The 19,373-nt window shown below is 35.5% G+C and overlaps 1 protein-coding gene across 1 annotated transcript; it reads left to right on the forward strand.

Annotated features, from left to right (window-relative positions):
* The first annotated feature begins 262 nt into the window (after positions 1-262).
* Positions 263-1,660, forward strand: LOC121981577. The gene has a single exon (XM_042534166.1). The coding sequence runs from the start codon at positions 270-272 to the stop codon at positions 1,473-1,475; it is 1,206 nt and encodes a 401-aa protein (XP_042390100.1). The 5' UTR covers positions 263-269; the 3' UTR covers positions 1,476-1,660.
* The last annotated feature ends 17,713 nt before the right edge of the window (positions 1,661-19,373 follow it).

Genomic DNA, 19,373 nt, shown 5'->3' on the forward strand with positions numbered 1-19,373 from the left:
ATATCATCAACTTTTTTCATCACTATATATTTTAATACTCAACTTAATAGGTAACACATAGTTAATTGTATGAATAAAATTATACATTTTAATAAAGAATTACAAATACTTATAATAGCCATTAAATACTTTTTATTAAAAAAGTAATATATAATTAATTTTTATTAATATGTATTCACTCAATATGGGCCAGATCGTAACCGTTGATTGGTTCTCGATCCGGATATAAAATGATCCCGTCCCACAAAGAAACCCTGAACCCTAAATCAATGACCTTGCTCGAAGTCATCTCTCGGGCGGCGGCCGAGTCCGACGGCGGCCGAAACCTCCCTCCGCCTTCGAAGTTCCCCGTCGTTCTCAGCTCAGATGACATACTCTCGAAGTTGAAGCCCGACGCTGAGACTCCCAGCGGCGTCTCCCTCGTTAGGCGCGTCTCCGGTTGGAAGATCTCGGAGACTGACGCGGCCATCTCTGAGTTATCCTCCCATCTCTCTGAGGACCTCAGGAGTAAGCTTGGGCGTGCCAAGTCCTTTCGTAAAGGTGAATTCTTGGGGCTCTTGAACTCGTTTTTGTTGCAGTGCGCTGAAAAAATTGGCCTTTCGATCGGTTCCGATGCTGCGGGCGCATCAAGCTCCCGCCTTGCTCGTGCTGGTATCGAGAAGTTAGGGTTTCTGATAGGCTGGGAGCTTGCGAGCTTGATTGCGGAGTGCTGTTCTGTTCTTGAGGTATGGAAAGTGCTCGAGGCTCTTCTCCTCCAAGGGCTTGTCGGGCATGCCTACGTTGCGAATCTAACAGAGAACCTTTTGGAGAAAAATCAAACCGAGTTGCTTTGTCTCTTGATCAAGCATGTCCCCGACCTCCATTCATCAGAGCTTCTCTCTGTTCTCAAATATTTCTTATCTCCGACTGATGAATCTTACGGTGGCATGCAATTGATTAGAGAGCAATGGAAAAATGAAGCTCTTTTAGCTATTGAGAAGGCCACTCAAGCTGTTCATGGAAAGAAAGTAACAAAGCTAGCTAGAGAGGCTTCAATTTTGCTAATGATGGCTCACGATGATTTCTCATCATCAGAAATCTGCTTGCACTATGTATTTGGATCATCAAACGGCGAGGGAATCATAGTATCTTCTGTAATTTCAAAGCTCGACGGACAGGAGGTCCTTGGCCTCATCCGATACTTCTTAAAGTGGCTTCGAAAATACTACAGATTTCCAGAGGCAAGCCCTTGTTCTTCAGCAGGAGCAATGCTCGGTTTGAGGACTTGTGAGAGTGTTCCTTCATTCGAAAACATTGTGAAAGCACTCGGTTTGGCATTAGATGAACATTTCTCCTACTTGGTTTTAAATTCTGATTTCCACAGTGAATTAAGAGCTTGTGAAGATGTCGTTAGCTCGCTAGTCTCCGAGGTGACTGAATCGGGTCGTTTAGATGCTATGATCAAGCACTTGCTGTCAGAAATCAGAGACAATTGAGCTCTTTTGGTGTTGAGATTTCTCTGAGACATCTGAAACGAGAGCAATATACTTGTTTGTTTTGCCGATTGCAAGTGGAGGTATTCTCTTATTTGGATTCTTGTTGCTTTTCATATTGTTGTTTGTGTTTGAAACTACTTTGTAACATTGACTTTCATAGATTTGTGGCATATTAGAATTGACAATTGATGGTTATATGCCTAGTTCGTAGGATTGTGATCCTATGCAGGATCATATCCGATCAGTCTGGATCGGATTCCTAGGATCGGATGCTTAGGCTAACAAAAGGGTATGACTCCATTTAAAGGCTAACAAAGCAACTCTAATAAAAAAATGTAGAATCGTGGTAACTTAGGATCGGATTGATTCTATTGATGCTGCTCTGATTCTTCTTTGATTCCACTGTAAAACGCAATCCCAAATGATTCAGAAGAGATTTGGTATTTCTAGATAGGATCCTACTATCCGAAGTGTGATTCTGCAAACTATGGTTATAAGGTTTCCCTAATAAATAAGGAATTGTAATTAACATATCCTATGGAATAACTCTTATACTCTGTTTCCTTCATGGTGTGGACCAAGGAGGGAAAGGAATCCCTTGGGAAAACAAATCATTCAAATGAAACAAGAGAAAGGAAAAGAGAAAGAAAAGGTGATAAACGAATCCGTGGAGAGCCTGCAGAAGGAAGAGGGAAAGAAAGGAAAAAAACCGAGGAAAAGGAGGGAAATGGCGACACCCCGGTTACGTGTCCATCTTAATCAAAACCCCTCCGCTATCAGCCACGAAGAGTTGAAGACTTCATCCTCCTCCTTCTCGACAAGCAATCGAATGCATGACTTCACAAGAGATCCTTCTGATAATCTTATGAGCAAATCAATCAGTGGCTACTTCTGTTATCTCGAAGTGCCTTGTAACTACTTCTCGCCTTCTGCCATGAGTGAGGCAGCCGACGAGTGTGAGCACGAGGCGGCCCAGGGCCGCCTCCACTGCTCTTGACGAGAGTGAGGTGGTCGGTGAGTGCTAGGTGGCCGGCAAGCGGTCGAGTGAGGTGGCCGTGCAAGGATCAATTGGAGGCCAGCGAGTGACTAGGAAGGAAGGATGGAAAGTGTCATTTTGTCCGAGCAATTGGGGTGGCCCTCCAGGCCTCGCGAGCAGCCATGAGGGGGCGTCCGCTGCTTGTGTTCACGAGGTTGCAGGGAGTACGCGAGAGAAGCGACGTCAAGAAAAGAAACATGTTCAGTCCGATTTTAGGTGAATAAAAATTTGTTAACAAATTGATGGGTGGATGGGTTCATAAATTCATCTGTCTATTTTTTTTTGTAATAAGTAAACTAGAGAAGTGATAAATAATTTATCCTTATAAAATAAATAATGAAAAATTTTCTACATGGAAGACTTAGAGAGTGTTTGGTTTGTACAGTTTTCATTTTTATTTTTTGGAAAATGTGTGTTTTCCATTTTCTTATAAATTGACTTTTAGATATATTTTTTTAGAAAATACTATCCCTTTTTCTAGAAAACAAATGTGGAAAATACAAACCAAATACTATTTTCTAGAAAATACACGTTTTCTTGAAAAAGAAAATGAAAAACGTACAAATCAAACACTCTCTTAATTTTTAATTCTGTACTCCCAAGTAAACTTAGCATTAGTACAAGAGTATTTCCAATCCATCACCAAAACATCAAATTTGGTGTAAAATTAGTATCAAAATGTTCCAATCTATACACCAAATATGATGGGATGAATATTACAACACCATTATCTTTGGTGTTCACTATTCACATCAACGTATTTGGTATGGGAGAGGGTTTTTATTTTTTAATTTTATTGTATAATTAATAAAATCAAATGTAATTTGATCCTGTCTGGAATTTGAGTCAGACGAAGGCCGGCGGAGATAATGCTAGTGTTGACGGAGAGGCGACTTTTACACACCTAACGTATGTGCACTGGAAAAACAGACCTCCATGTGGAACTCCGGGACAACGGTGAAGAAAATGGTGATACTTAGGCTTTGCGCACACTCAGACAAGTACATAGAGTATTAGAGACCAGAGACCAGGAGAAAAGTTCCCGCCGCAGGCCCTCCGATACACAGGTCAGGTACTTTCCCCCCAGAAGAATAGTGTACGAAGGAAAAAAGAACTGTAGAAGACAAGTGTGAATGTACGCATAGCTGGCTAAGAGAGAGGATCTTCTTTTTATATGACGTTGCGTACCTTCAGAGCCTGCATGTTGTCAAAGAATGTCGGGTGTCAGACCTTGTCGGGTGAAAGAGGATATACGGTGGCCTCCTATTGGTGGAAGGAAGGTTTCATTCGCAGATGATAGCATACCATTGGAATATTCCCTGACGTATGACAATTATTCTCTAACAGGAGGTTACGATTCCTTGAAATTGTTGTTGCTTAGTACTTTCCGCCCCACCTGGGTGTAGCTACAGACAACTCGTGCTGACCATTCATATGTACCACCCGACTTGAGTCCGGATTAGGAGGATGAGCTATCGCGAGGAACCCATCTTTCATGCCTTGATCGCTAAAGGGCCGGCTGAGAGTTATCTTAAAGTACCAGACCTGGTTACACGGCCCGAGCTGGGGAAGTCCGATAAGTTAGGGACAGGTTAGGAAGAGTACGAGCTCCATTTTATGTATTAGATCTGGGAGATCTGCCCAACCTGTGTCCGACTAAGAATTATACGGCTGATGATGTGAGGCGGTCTAACTCTCTCTTTCTCCTGACTTTTGACTATCACGTCCTCTTGACTTTTGACTGCTACGTTCCCTTGATTATTGACTTCTCTTAATTGCTACATCTCTTTGACTTTTGACTACCTGACTTTATCGGACTCCACTTTTATGCACCATATCATAATTAATTTGTAATTATTATTTCTTTTCTCTTTATATATCCTAGGATATTTAGATGTAATTAAATATAATTATTATTTATTATAAATTTAAATTAAGTATATTTAGTAACATATTTAAATTTTATTATGTATATTTGAAAAGATTTAATTTATTAAAATTATTATTTTTAATTTATTTAATATATTTTAATTATATTTATAAATTATATCACTAATTTCATAAAAAATATAATAAAACATTAAATGTTTTGGTATGCATAAATGAAAAATACATTATCCATTAACATATAAAATAAAAAAAGCTAACTACACTAAATTAAAATATTACTAATAAAAACCTAAAAACATGAGTAACTAAACAATATAAATAAAAACTATACTAAGAAAGGACACAACATGATTTTATAATATTTTTAAAATATATTTATATTGGAACAATTATGTAATAAAAACTAAAACTAAAAATCATTATATAATATAGTGAATTTTAAAAAAAAATATCAACTATTCTGAAGTATTAATTTTAAATATGATAATTATCATATAAAAATATTAATAAATTTAAATGTACCTTGATAAATAAATTATGAATAAGAAATATAGAATATTTTAAAGAATATTCTTTTTTTATGTGATGGTGTGGGTGAATTGGAGTGAAATAGTATGTGGTATTAAAAATTTAAAATGTATTATTTTAGTGTAAAAATTATATCAAATATAATGTTATAGGTGGAAGATGGTCTAAATATGAGGATTTAAAGGTCATGGCTTTAGGGCAGGGAAGAGGAATCCGAGGGGGAAGGGGAGTGGTGGGGACCACAACATTGACAGTCACTGATTTAGATGCCACGTGGGCTTAGTGAAAAGCAGGTCGGAGATATTTTCATTTATAGTGACTTAGGATTAGGTTAGCGTGTAGGTTATGGGGCATTCTCATGAATAGGAATCCGAGGAGCAAGGGCAATGATCGGGACCATAGGCCGTAGCACCAACAGTCGTTGTTTTGGATGCACATGAACTTAGTTAAGAGCGGGTCGGAGGAAGGCAGTGGTGGGGATCGCATCATCGACGGCGACTGATTTGGATGCCACGTGAATTTAGTGAAGAGAAATTTCCATTTAAAATGTCTAGGGCATTGGGCATGTTAGCTAGTTGATATACCTTTCCATGAACAGCCGGGATTCTTTGAGCCGCAACCTTGATTCACTTTTGGATCAGGAGTTGCTAATAGGTGGAATCTTATGGACCCCATCTATATAACAAGTGAGGTCCATGAGATCTCACTTATAAATGAAGTGGTCTATCCTCTAGATCGCACTTTACGGTCCATAGAATCCGACCCCCTCTATGAAAGGTCTTTTTGAGAACATAAGGTCTTTCGTAGTTAGGAATGAACTTGCCCCCAGCTTCTTATTGGTGACGATAAAACATCAAGGTAGACCCTTTACCAATGCAAAGAGACACCTATTGATTTACTATAATCTAGGAGCCCCATGACCTTGTAAAAGAGGAGAAATGAAAAGTATAAAAGATAGGGTAAAAAAAATTAATCATAGGATTATTAAAGTATTTATATTAGTTCTAAGTTATAATATCACTATCTCATAAAAATCATAGGGTTTATATGCCACGTACCTATTATATATATATATTCATTCTTTCATATTCATTTTAGCATTAAAGTTCATTATTTATAGTCTCATTTCCTACTTATTAATCTTTATTTTTATTTTACATTAAATAAATTAAAATTTAATTTTATTTATCCAATTTAAATAATTATTATTTAAAATAATAATAATATTTTTAAATATATAATTATTTATTTACCTAATTTATACTTTTTTTTAATAAATAAAATAAAAAAAAAATACACTCACGATGTCCCACCCCATGTTATCTTGAACGCCTTGAAGGGATATTATAATATCTTTTTACATCGATTTTAACACTAAGAGGTGTTATAATATGTATATCCTTATTTTCTATTAGCCCGGATAGATATGACTTGTTCGGTCCAATAAGGCCTTAGCTTTTGTCCCTCTCAACTTAAATAAATATTTTTCACGCCCCCAGGTATGAAATTATTTGTCCTGTCTGTGTGCATCATGTGCGATTCTTCAATATGGAAGTTTGTAGCTCGTCTGTCCATTGTGTGATTTAACAATAATAGCACAAGATCATCGTAACATTAAATGCTATTAGAATATTATGAGAATTAAGATAATTTTCTAAATGAAAAAAATATAATGAGCTGATTTTTCAGTTGGGGCAGTCTTTTCATTTTTTTGTTCTTTATTATATATAATTAATTTATTCTTAAAAAATAACATATATTTGACCGAATCTAATTATTTATTATAATACTTATGAGTATGGTAGAGATTTTTTTTTTTTTTAAAATATTATATTGTCAAATAATTCGAAAGTTTTTTTTTATAAAAAAATAACTTTAGCGTGGCATCAGAAGAATATTTTATTTTATTTTATTTGTTTCTCAACGAATAGATTTATATTTGAGTGTAGTTTACGATTAATATTATTTTTATTGGCCATGCGTGCGGACTTTATTGTTGAAATAAGCAATGATCTTATGATTTTCAACAATCGTTCAACATCTCACATCTAGCACCTTTATATTCCATAAATCCAACACGTTTACGAAATTATTGTCAATACGGATCTCAAGGATTAAATTACATTGTAGCTATGGTACGCAATATTATTTTATATTATAAGAGTTGTTCTTCATGATCTCTAAATTACATGATAATGATATTACTATTGCATCAAGCTCCTTTTCACAATTATAATCAACAATAGCGATTTAATTGTAACAACTAGAGTGCACATGACAAAATTGTTATGGTGACAAAATGGCAAAAAAAAATAAATCATTGATTATTTTTTATAAAATCAAGTAATTTTGAAGAAAATATATTTGCATATAATAAAGCCCTGATTTTATTGACGCAATCAATTGGAGTCCAAAACATTATTATTATTTTTTTTTGTCATGTAGAATTTAATTCTAGGGGTTAAAAATAGACATTAAGATGGCGTGCATTATCATGTAAGAGAATTTCAATAGAATATAAAAGATATATATATACCTGTGGCATCTTAATATATAATTAAATTTAATTTATATTTACTAGAGAGTTTGACGCGCTAACTCTATTTAAACACTTAATTAAGCATGCAATTATACTAAATAATTTTTGTTTTACTTCTAAACGTGTCATAGGTCATGGATTAGCAACAGACTCTTTGTTAATTGATTATTGTTTATTCATCCCCTCTCAACGTTTGGGTGACAAGAGGTCCTAGGTAATGATATAATGGTTAGTTTTTTCAACGGATAATTAAGGGATGCAAGATTTGAATCTTAATTGTAGCGTATTATAATAAATTTTTTCTTCAGTAAAAAGCGGGCCTAAGAATGCACTGATTACACAAGTCTTTGTCACAATGTGCCAGGAATACATACGTCCTCCTCTGCATTCTATCTATAATTTCTTCTTGATCTAACCAAAGTATTATGTTGAAATCTTATCGGTCGGTCTTCTTGCGATGTTTATTCCATGATTCACTGCCAACTTTCTTGCTTTAATATGATCATGAAATTGCAAATTTAGATGAGTGGACACAATATATAGAGTCTAGCATTTTATGAGATGATTAGTGATATGTAAAAGATTCCATTGATTTGCTCGATTTGTTGGCACGCTCGGCTTAGTTGGCCTTGAATTTGTACTTGCTCAGCTTGACTGACTCAATTGCCTGGATGAGCCTCTATTAATGCTTCCCGATTTATCTTGGTGATCACTAGTGAAAAACTTTCGTGAAATTGGATTAGTCATCTCAGAATTAGTCGGTTCGAAAAATTAAATACATATGCCAATTAAAAAAAAAGTTAGGGTGACAAAACGATTCCAATCATCAATAAAATTATTTAGAGTTTAAGATTTAGGATTACCTTATCCTATGGATTGACGTAGTTGCTACTTACATGAGTATTACTTCAATAGATCTTAGGATCCATGCTCAACAGGTACAAAATGTTGAATTGTAATAGTTGAAAATAAAATCCTATATCGAAAATACATGAAAAAGATTATAGATTTATAAAGGAAAGATATCTTCATTGATATAATTCCTTTTAGATACAACTCAAAAATAAAATTATCCCACATTATATGTCTAAGCACCCTCATACAAATAATAATATTATACGTTTGATGATAAGCGATATCACAACTAAGATGTTTCATCTCACGACCATGTACAAATAACTATTATCACATTTAGTGTGGCATAAGAAAAAATATTTTATTTTATTCTATTCTCAAACAAAAGATTCATATTTGAGTGTAGTTTACGATTAATATTTTTTTTTTTTAATTTTTGTCCATACTCGGGAACAAATGATTTATTGTCGAGATAAATAATGATCTTAGAATGGTCAACAATCGTTCAACATCTCACATCTAGCACCTCTATAATCTATAGATTCAACACGTTTGGTTCCAACAACTAGTCTTTGTTTTAAGCGGTGAGCTATAATTATATTGTGATGGGTGAAAAATAGTCTGGCCCCCTCCCCTAACGTGGTGGAATGGTAAGGTATTTGTTAGACTACAAAGTATCCATAGTTTCTATGCCCCCTCCCCGACATGGTGCAGTGCTAAGGTATTTAAGGGACTACTGAACCATTCATAGTTCAAATTTCAATTTCATTATATTATAAAATATTTATCTATAGTGAAATGAAAAATATGAGATATTAATGGTTGGGAGAGAAATCATGAAGGATCAAAGTGAAGTAATAAAGGGAGAGTGAATATCGCTGGTTTAAAATTTTTATTTTTATTAAAACAAATAGTTCAAAGTAAAGCAGTAGAAAATAAAAGAAGACTCAGATGATTACTTGGTTCGGAATATATGTCGACTTTTATTCCAAGACCTGTGATCCTTGATCGCACCGATGAGTAATCCACTATAATTCTTCTTTCTGAAATCCTTCGAAAAAAAGTAATTCGTACAAATGCAAAGTATAATACAGTACAGAGTAAATTGAAATTCCATTAACGGCATCGGACTTCGAGCTCTCCTTATATAACCATAGTTCGGTTGATCGAAAAGTCGTTCGGTTGATCGAAAAGTCATTCGGTTGACCGATCCTTTTAGTTGACTGATCCTTCTATCAGTCGACTGATCTCCTTGCTTTCCTTCTTCGCAGAGATTTGATATCTGCGCATTATGGTTTGGTTGACTGATCCCCTTTATCTATCGACTGATGAATTTAGTTTCTTTGTTTGCCGAGATTCTTCATTAATTAGCCATTAATGATATTATTGTTCGGTCGACCAATCCTTGGGTTTGGTCAACCGATCAGCCTAGCTTCTATTTTTGCTTTGGCTCGATCGGATGACTACTTTATGCCAACCTTGTTGGGCCGACCGATCCGGTCGGTTCTTGTAAAACAGTGTTAAATAAAATGTATTCATGTAAAACAAAGTTATGATAGTAATATATGATGCATAAGTAGTGATTAACAGTAGAATTGTCTTGATCTTAACTTGGAAACCTTCTCGATTTTCTTCAGTTGGATCAACGACCTAGGGTTTGTTCCTTTCCATAGCACGACCTCACTGTCTCTTCTCTCCAATTGCTTACCTTAACCAACCTACCAAACATTGGTCCTCCAGAGTTGTTTGGACTTTGTTGCTTAGCATCAGATTAGCTCACTAGGACTTGCTCTCGATCTTTGATCCTCCAAACCTATCGAGCTTCCCTGCTAAGTGTCGGGTTCTCTTGACCCACTTAGGCTTTCTGCTTGGTTTCTATGATGTACTAAGACTTTCCCGATCGAGTAAACATCCTGCACACTTAGTTAACTTGTTATATTACAACAAAACTTAACTTGAACCTTTGACAATATCAAAACTCAGGTTTGATTCTGGTGCAACCTGTACCAACAATCTCCTCCTTTTTTATGTTTGATAATTAAGATTCACAGTTAAGTTTATAACATATGTAAAGATAAGTAAATAAACATTTTAACTTAACTCTCTCATAAATTTGTTAACTCCCCTAAATTCACTATCACTCCCGACACACATAAAAAAAAATATAAACAATAAGTCTGAAGTGTTCTAAAAAATAGACTTTGAAATTATTTTAAGTAAATATTTTAAGACTTTTGAAAATGCAAACCGTTAACTAAAAAACAATTTATGAAATTTTGTTTAGAAAATAAATTGTTTTAAAAAAGAATTTTGAAAAAGGATGTGAAGAAAAATTTTCTTTTTAAATGAAGAAGTCTAAAAATATAAGGGTAGAATATTAAACTTAAAAATATAAATAATAAGATTTTTTTTTTGAAAAAGACAGTAAACAACTTTTGAAATATTTAAAGAAAAGAAATTTTGAAATTAAAAAATGTTAGATGAAATCTAAATATTTGAAATTTTAAAAATGTAGAATCTGAAAAGGTTTTTTTAACTTTTAAAATTGTGAAGAAGATATATTGGAAATATTAAATTTTAAAAATCTAAAAAATTGGCATGTCTGTAAAAAATGGAAGTTTGAATTTTTCTCATTCTTTAAATAGTTTCAAAAATGATATTTATGTTCTCTCTTAAATTGATAATTACCTAAAAGTCTAAGTATAGTTTAAAAATAAAAAAAAATATCCTTATGATAAAGTGTCTAACCTTTATACTTAGCTAACTACCATAAGATAACAGCTGTTGACTTTGGTTGACCAATTTGAACTTTTGATTCTAACTAATTTGTTACTAGCCAGATTACTCAAATTGATCAATGTAATTTGTTTAAAGCTTAGATTTATAGCGATGCACTGACATAAGCATATGAAATCTTAGGTTAAGTCTTAAGCATCTCATACCGTTCTATATTTGAAAATAAACAAGCAATGTATCCTACTATGCTTATGAGATGTTGGCTGCTAAAACTATAGGAGCATGCAATTCTATGGTAGATCCTAAGCTACTCCATAAAGATAAAATACTTTGAAAGCTATTTTGAAAACAAATTTTGAAAGGAAATTTTTGAAAAATAAAATTTAAAAACTAATAAGTAATAACTTTTCAAAATCATATTATGAAATCAAGAAAACTACTCTATAAAGCACATTCCTAATTGTCTTCTTAGGTTACTAAATTTAGTTTTAGGTAAAGGTTTGGTAAATATATCAACTAGATTAGATTTTGAGTCAATATAGTTAAGTTCTATATTCTCTTTAGTAACATAATCCCTAACGAAGTGATGTTTAACTTCTATGCGTTTTGTTTTAAAGTGATGTACCAGATTTTTAGTTAGGTTTATATAACTTATATTATCAATGCAGGGGTTCATATTTTTATAGTCCAAATTAAAATATTTTAAGGTATGGAGCATTCATAATAATTGAGCTATGTATTCACCCATATATTGCTATGTATTCGACTTCAGTAGTAAATAAGACAACACAATGTTACTTTCTACTAAACCAGCTAACTAAAGAAGATCCCAGTAGTTGACATCCTCCACTTGTACTTTTCTATCTAACTTACAGCCAGTATAATCTGAATCAGAATAGCCAACTAATTCAAAATGTGATGTTCTTGGATACCACATTCCTACATTTATGGTTCCTTTTAGATATTTAATTATTCTTTTAACATAAGATAGGTGGGATTATTTAGCGCATGTTTGATATAGAGCACACATACTCACTACAAATAATATGTCAGGTCTGCTTACAGTTAAGTATAGTAAGCTGTCTATCATGCTTCTATAATATTTTAAGTCACTGATTTATCATTTGGGTCATTGTCTAGATTTATGTTACTTATCATAGGTGTTTTTATTTCTCTTGAGTTTTGTATACTAATTTTTCTAATTAGTTCTTTTGTGTATTTACTTTAGTGTATGTAGTTTTCTTCTTTAGTTTGTTTAATTTGTAGTCCCAAAAAATAGTTTAACTCTCCAACTAAACTCATTTCAAATTCATTTTCCATTAAAGTTATGAATTCTTTTAAAAATTTTGAGTTGGTTGACCCAAATATTATATCGTTTACATATACCTGAGCTATGAATATGTTAGAGTCAATGATTTTAATAAAAAGTATAGGGTCAATTTGACCTTCTTTAAACCCTTTTGAATTTAGGAAGCTAGACGGTCTTTCATACTAACCCCTAAGTGCTTGTTTTAATCCGTATGCGCCTTTTTTAGTTTAAAAACATGGTTTAGATATTCTAGGTTTTCAAAGCCTGGTGGTTGTCCTACATAGACCTCCTCTTTAATTTGTCCTTTAGAAATGCAGATTTAACATCCATTTGATATAACTTGAATCATTTGTGTGTTGCATAGGCCAACAACATCCTTATGGATTCAAGCCTATCTACCGGGGCGTAAGTCTCATCGTAGTCGAGTCCTTCAACTTAACTAAATCCATTGGTAACTAGATGGTCTTTGTTCCTTACAATTTCTCATTTGTCATCTAGTTTATTTCTGAAGACCCACTTAGTATTAATAATTGACTTATGTTTAGATGGAAGTACTAGATCTCATACTTGGTTTCTTTCAAATTAACCTAACTCCTCTTGCATTACAATTATCCAATTAGGTTCAGATATGATATCATCTATTGTTTTAGGTTCAATTTTAGATATTAAGGCTATTTGACTTAAACTCCTAAAAGCTGACCTAATTTGAACTCTTAATTCAGGATTTCCTATGATTTGATTTTTTGGATGATTTGGGTTTAGTCATATTGTTCTTGGATTATTTTTTTCTATTGGTTCATTTTGTGGTAGTTGGTCTTCTTCTTCTTGATTTATTGAATTAGATTGATTATTGGTTTTCTCAAGACTAATATTTTCATTATTTAAATTGTTATTTTCATCAAAAATGGCATTTGTTGTTTCTTCAATTTTTAGAAATTTGTTATAAATCCTATAGGCTCTATTTATGGATGAATATCCAAGGAAAATTCCTCATTGGACTTTTGAGATAAATTTTCCTAAGTAATCTTTAAGGTTTAAAATATGTACATTACATCCAAATAGTTTAAAGTATTTATGTTTGGAATTTTATTAAAATAAATTTCATATGATGTTTTACTTGTTTATGATAATTCTATTTTAGACATAACAAGTCATATTAATGGATTCAGCCAAAAAATATTTAGATAAATCATATTCATTTAGCATTGTTCTTGTAGCTTCTTGGAAGGTTCTATTTTTATGTTATACTAGTCCATTTTATTGTGGGGTCTTGGGGCATGAAAATTCATGATGGTAACCATTTTCTAGATACAAGTTTGTAAAATTTTGATTTTTAAACTCTCCTCCATTATCACTTTTAATTTTCTTAATTTTGATTCCTTTTTCATTTTCTATTGTTTGCATAAATTACTAAATATTTCAAAATTTTTATTTTTATGAGTTAATAATTTTACTAAGTATATTTGGAATAATCATCTATAACTAAGCAGTAAAGACTTTCATTTAATGATTTAACTTCATGGAAGTCGAATAGGTCTAAATGTAATAATTCAAGTATTTTATTTATTCTGTTTTGATTAGTTAGTTTATGAGTTGATTTAATTTATTTTCTGTTGATCCCCGGGTAGCTTCTGGAGTATGCAAACTGATCGTCGAGGCTAGTGTTCGACACTATCTCCGTAAACGATATTGCTCCGCTACGGTGCTTAACGGATTGTTGCAATTCGTTCCCAAGATACAACGACGACGAACGTCTCGGAATCGTAGCACTCCGACTTCCGAGACCAGCGAACCTTCTAGTAGACTTCTTGGACTCTTGAATGAACAAGATGAGATGAATGCTTGAGGAAGAGAAGAAAGGATTGAGTGAATTGAGTGAATTTTCCATCATCTGGAGGGTTCTATTTATACTGAATGAAGAGGTTGATTGTCCTTTGGGTGAGTGGATGTGTTCCTTGGGCTGGATCGATCTAGATCATCCATTCTGAAGGGTTGTAACCCTTCACCAAGCCCACTTCAATCTCATCCATCAGATCTGAGGAGTTGTGACCCTCAGATCCCGCCTATTGTCATCGACCATCGGATCTGCATCCATTGATTCGATGCTTCAGATCAAGTCTCATCCCAAGCCGTCAGATCGTTACTCTTTGCGATCCAACGCTCTAGATCGCATCACAAGCGATCCATCATACCTATTTGATCAACGTTGATCAACGGTAGCCATCCATTCCCTAAGTCAACTGTCCAGTCATCTCCCTTTGCCCACGAGGATGCCGCATAGGTGTTGCCACGTCAGGTATGAGCCTAACACGCCACCCGAGTGCCACGTAGGCATTGCAATGTCACCTGGAGCATAAATTTCAGCTCCTCAATGCTCCTCGCGAAGTGCAAAGTGCGCCTACAAAGCGCCCATTGCGCACGTGCGCACGTGGCGGGTGGCGGGCTCACAGGTGCTAGCACCTGCTCACCCTGGGCTAAGGGGTAACCTGTCCTTTTATTTTTGTGTTAACTCCATTAACACATCTTCATTAATAAGTAGAGAATACACATCGAGAATTTCCGATGTGGGACTATTCTCCCATGCACTTTATTAATGAATAATAAATGTTATTTTGGGCTGACTTTAAACATTAATTTCTCATTCACCCTTAATCGGTTTTGAGCAAATTAATAGTCTAAATCTATCTACGTGAATTGTAGATTTCAATTTTGAAGTCAATTACGACTTTCAACAATTGATGGCTTCCTTCCTCTAAATCGTTTTGGTCCATTTAAGGCCCCAATATCCAACAATCCCCCACATGAATGGAAATTAATGCAATGCGTGTATGCATGCTGACATTTTACAAGAGTCCAATCGATAAGTCACTGCATCGGGAGAGGTAGCTTGTGGCTTTGAACCTTCCGTAGTGAAATGCTATCGAGTATACTAGGCTGCGCAGTGAACGTGATGTCTTGAACTGCTCAGCTGTTGGTGTATACTGAGACAATAACACCTACACAGAGATCTATCTCACCTACTTTAGGTTCTCATGGTTGGTTCCGTTTCGGCCATGGATACCATCTTGGATTCATGAGTGTTTTATTGAAGCGGCCTGTCTTCACACTCACATAGGTGACACTTCTATCAAGAGTATCCTACCATACTCCACCTTATCAGGTATAGAAGTCACTAAAAGCATAAGCTTAACCTCACTACATGAGGTAGGATAGCACAAATTCATCCTAGGATTGGGATAGAGATAAACTATCTAATGTGCTGGACCACAACTTCTGTAACTTCGTTATCCCATTGAACCAAGATCTTGGGATCTCCAGTCAACAAGGTTGGGTTACTGCTACAGTCGTTTTTAGTTGTAGATTTTTTTAATCCCATTCCTCTTGATGAGCAGTATACTTGATCTCGACTCAACCCCTTCGTTAGAGGATCTGCCAAATTATCTTTGGACTTAACATAGTCGATTGCAATCACTCCATTCGAGATCAACTGCCTAATGGTATTATGTCTACGACGTATATGTCGTGACTTCCCATTATACATATTACTCTGTGCCCTTCCAATCGCCGATTGACTATTACAGTGGATTAGTACGGCAGGCACATGTTTCACCCAGCTAGGAATATCTTCCAAGAAATTCCGCAGCCATTCAGCTTCCTCAGCTGCTTTGTCTAGTGCTATAAACTCAGATTCCATAGTTGACCGAGCAATGCAAGTCTGCTTAGTGGATTTCCAAGATACTGCTCCCCCACCGATCGTGAATACGTATCCACTAGTGGATTTGGAGTCTTTTGTATCTGATATCCAATTAGCATCACAATATCCTTCCAACACAGCGGGATATTTTCTATAATATAATCCATAGTTCATAGTATATTTCAAATATCTGAGAACTCGCATCAATGCTTTCCAATGGGTGCCGTTTGGATTACTCGTAAAACGACTCAGTTTGTTGACCGTACAGGCAATATCCGGACGTGTGCAGTTTGTGAGATACATCAAACTGCCTATTATCCGAGAATATTCCAACTGCGATATGGTCTCACCATGGTTTTTCGCTAAGTGTTGACTTAGATCCATAGGTGTTTTCACTGTAGAGAGATCGTACGCATTGAATTTTTTCAATACAGATTCTACATAATGGGATTGTGTTAAAACTATCCCTTCTGATGTCCTGAGAATTTTAATTCCCAATATAACATCTGCTTGACCCATATCTTTCATATCAAAATTTCTGGTCAACATTTTCTTTGTAGTCATGATTACATCATGATTACTGTCCATTATTAGCATGTCGTCTACGTATAGACAGACAATTACATAGCCTTTAGGTGTGTTTTTGACATAAATGCATTTGTCACATTCATTTATTCTGAATTCGTTTGACAGCATTACTTTGTCAAATTTTCCGTGCCATTGTTTAGGTGCTTGCTTAAGTCCGTACAACGACTTAACAAGTCGACACACCTTTTTCTCATTTCCAGGAGCCATGAACCCTTCGGGTTGCTTCATTTGATGTATTTCAAGGTCATACAGTGCTGCAATGGCTATTAGCACTCGTATGGACGTAATCCTTGTCACCGGTGAGTATGTATCGAAGTAATTAAGGCATTCCTCTTGCTTGTACCCCTTGGCTACAAGTCTGGCCTTATACTTGTCAATTGATCCATCAGCTTTATACTTACGTTTTAGTATCCACTTACAACCTAATGGTTTATTACCAGAAGGAAGGTATACTAATTCCCAAGTATGATTATTCATGATAGACTCAATTTCACTATTGACAGATTCTTTCCACATTGGAGCATCGGGTCTAGAGAGAGCTTCACTTAATGTTCTTGGTTCCATTTCTGACATGAAAGTCATGAAATCTGGCCCGAACGATTTCTCAACTCTAGCCTGTTTGCTACGACGTGGCTCTTCACTTTGATCGTTAATAGTCCTTTTATAACAGCTAAGTTCGGTAACGTCATTTTTGTTTGAAGTTCCGTTGTTATCACTTTCAACGTTTCCCTTTTTATTTGGAAATACATTTTCAAAGAATATCGCATTCCGAGATTCTATGGTTGTTCCCACATGTATATCAGGAATGTCTGATTTGTGAACTAGGAAATGATATGCACTACTATTATGGGCATATCCGACAAATATCGCATCGAACGTTTTAGGTCCGATCTTTACTTGTTTTGGTTTAGGTACTTCGACCTTTGCCAAGCACCCCCACACTTTCAGGTATTTGTACGATGGCTCGCGGCCTTTCCATAGTTCATATGGAGTTTTATCATTTTTCTTATGAGGGATTCTGTTGAGAATGTGATTTGCCGATAATATTGCTTCCCCCCACAAGTTTTGAGGTAAGCCTGAATTTATCAACAAGGCATTCATCATTTCTTTTAGTGCCCGATTTTTACATTCGGCAACACCGTTTGATTGAGGTGAGTAAGGCGCCGTTGTTTGATGGATAATGCCAGATTCTGTACAAAATTCATCAAACGATGCACCATATTCTCCACCTCTATCGCTTCGAATTATTTTAATTCGTTTGTCAAGTTGGTTTTCAACTTCTGTTTTATAGGTTCCGAACGCCTTTAGGGCTTCGTCTTTACTTCTTAAAAGAAAGACATAACAGAACTTTGTGCAGTCATCGATAAAAGTAATAAAATATTTTTTACCTCCTCTAGTTTGCACAAATTTCAAGTCACATAGATCACTATGTATTAACTCTAGAGGAGTTGTTGTCCTTTCCACCGAATGAAAAGGTAGTTTCGTCATTTTCGCTTCCACGCACACTTCACATTTGTGTGTTTCGTCAACATTGACGTTTGGTAATAAATTTAATTTGACGAGACGTTTGAGAGTATTATTATTCACATGTCCGAGTCGATCATGTCATAAATTAAAACACTCAACAACATAGCTGGAAGCATTTATTTTATTACCATCAAAATTTCGGAGTACAGATATTACAACCATTTTGAATAGACCCTTTTCTAGGTACCCCTTTCCTACGAAGACACCATTCTTCGTAAGTACAAAGTTGTCTGACTGGAACACTAGCCTAAATCCGGCCTTGACCAATGCCGGTCTAGATGTCGGGAACATGGAGTACATCAATGAGTGTTAGCTCCTTTCCGGACGTCATCTTCAGAACAACCTTTCCGAGTCCAACAATTGGCGACGTCGTGGAATTACCCATATAGAGCTTCCTGCCATTTATTGGAGTATACTTGGAGAACATCGCTTTATCGGAACAGATATGACGAGTTGCTCCAGTATCAATGAACCACTGCTTTGGGTTGGTATCCACCAAGTTGGCTTCAAATACAACCGCAGTGAGATCCAAGTCCTCAAGAGAGGTTGCGACATGATTCGCAACATCCTTTGGCCCCTTGGTTGGCTTCTTTGGGCGTCTGCAGTCCTTGGATAGGTGTCCTGCCTTTCCACAGTTGTAGCAGGAGCCTTTGAACTTCTTTGCTTGAGCCTTCTTTTTGAACTGCTTCGGCTTTTTGGCGTTCGGCTCGACCAGGTTGGACATTTCGTCTATAGTCCGTTTGGTTCCTTTGGAGTCAGATAACTTTCGATTATCCTCCTCTATTCATAGCCTCAGGATCAGGTCTTGCAGCCCTATCTCCTTTTGCTTGTGCTTTAGGTAATTCTTGAAATCCTTCCATGACGGAGGGAGCTTCTCAATTACCGCAGCAACTGCGAATGTCTCGTTCAGCTTCATGCCTTCGGCGTCCAGATCATGCAGTATTAATTGCATATCTTGGACTTGAGATGAGACGTTTTTTGAGTCCACTATCTTGAAATCCAAAAACCGACCGACGATGAATTTCTTCAATCCAGCATTTTCGGTCTTGTATTTCTTCTCAAGGGATTCCCACAAAGATTTCGCCGTCTCCAGAGAACAATATACGTTATATAACGTGTTGTCCAAGGCGTTGAGTATATAATTGCGGCACAGAAAATCTCCATGAGACCACGCATCGCTAGCAGCCTTACTACCT

The sequence above is a fragment of the Zingiber officinale genome, chromosome 5A (genome assembly GCF_018446385.1).
Source record: "Zingiber officinale cultivar Zhangliang chromosome 5A, Zo_v1.1, whole genome shotgun sequence".
In the NCBI taxonomy this organism is placed as follows: domain Eukaryota; kingdom Viridiplantae; phylum Streptophyta; class Magnoliopsida; order Zingiberales; family Zingiberaceae; genus Zingiber; species Zingiber officinale.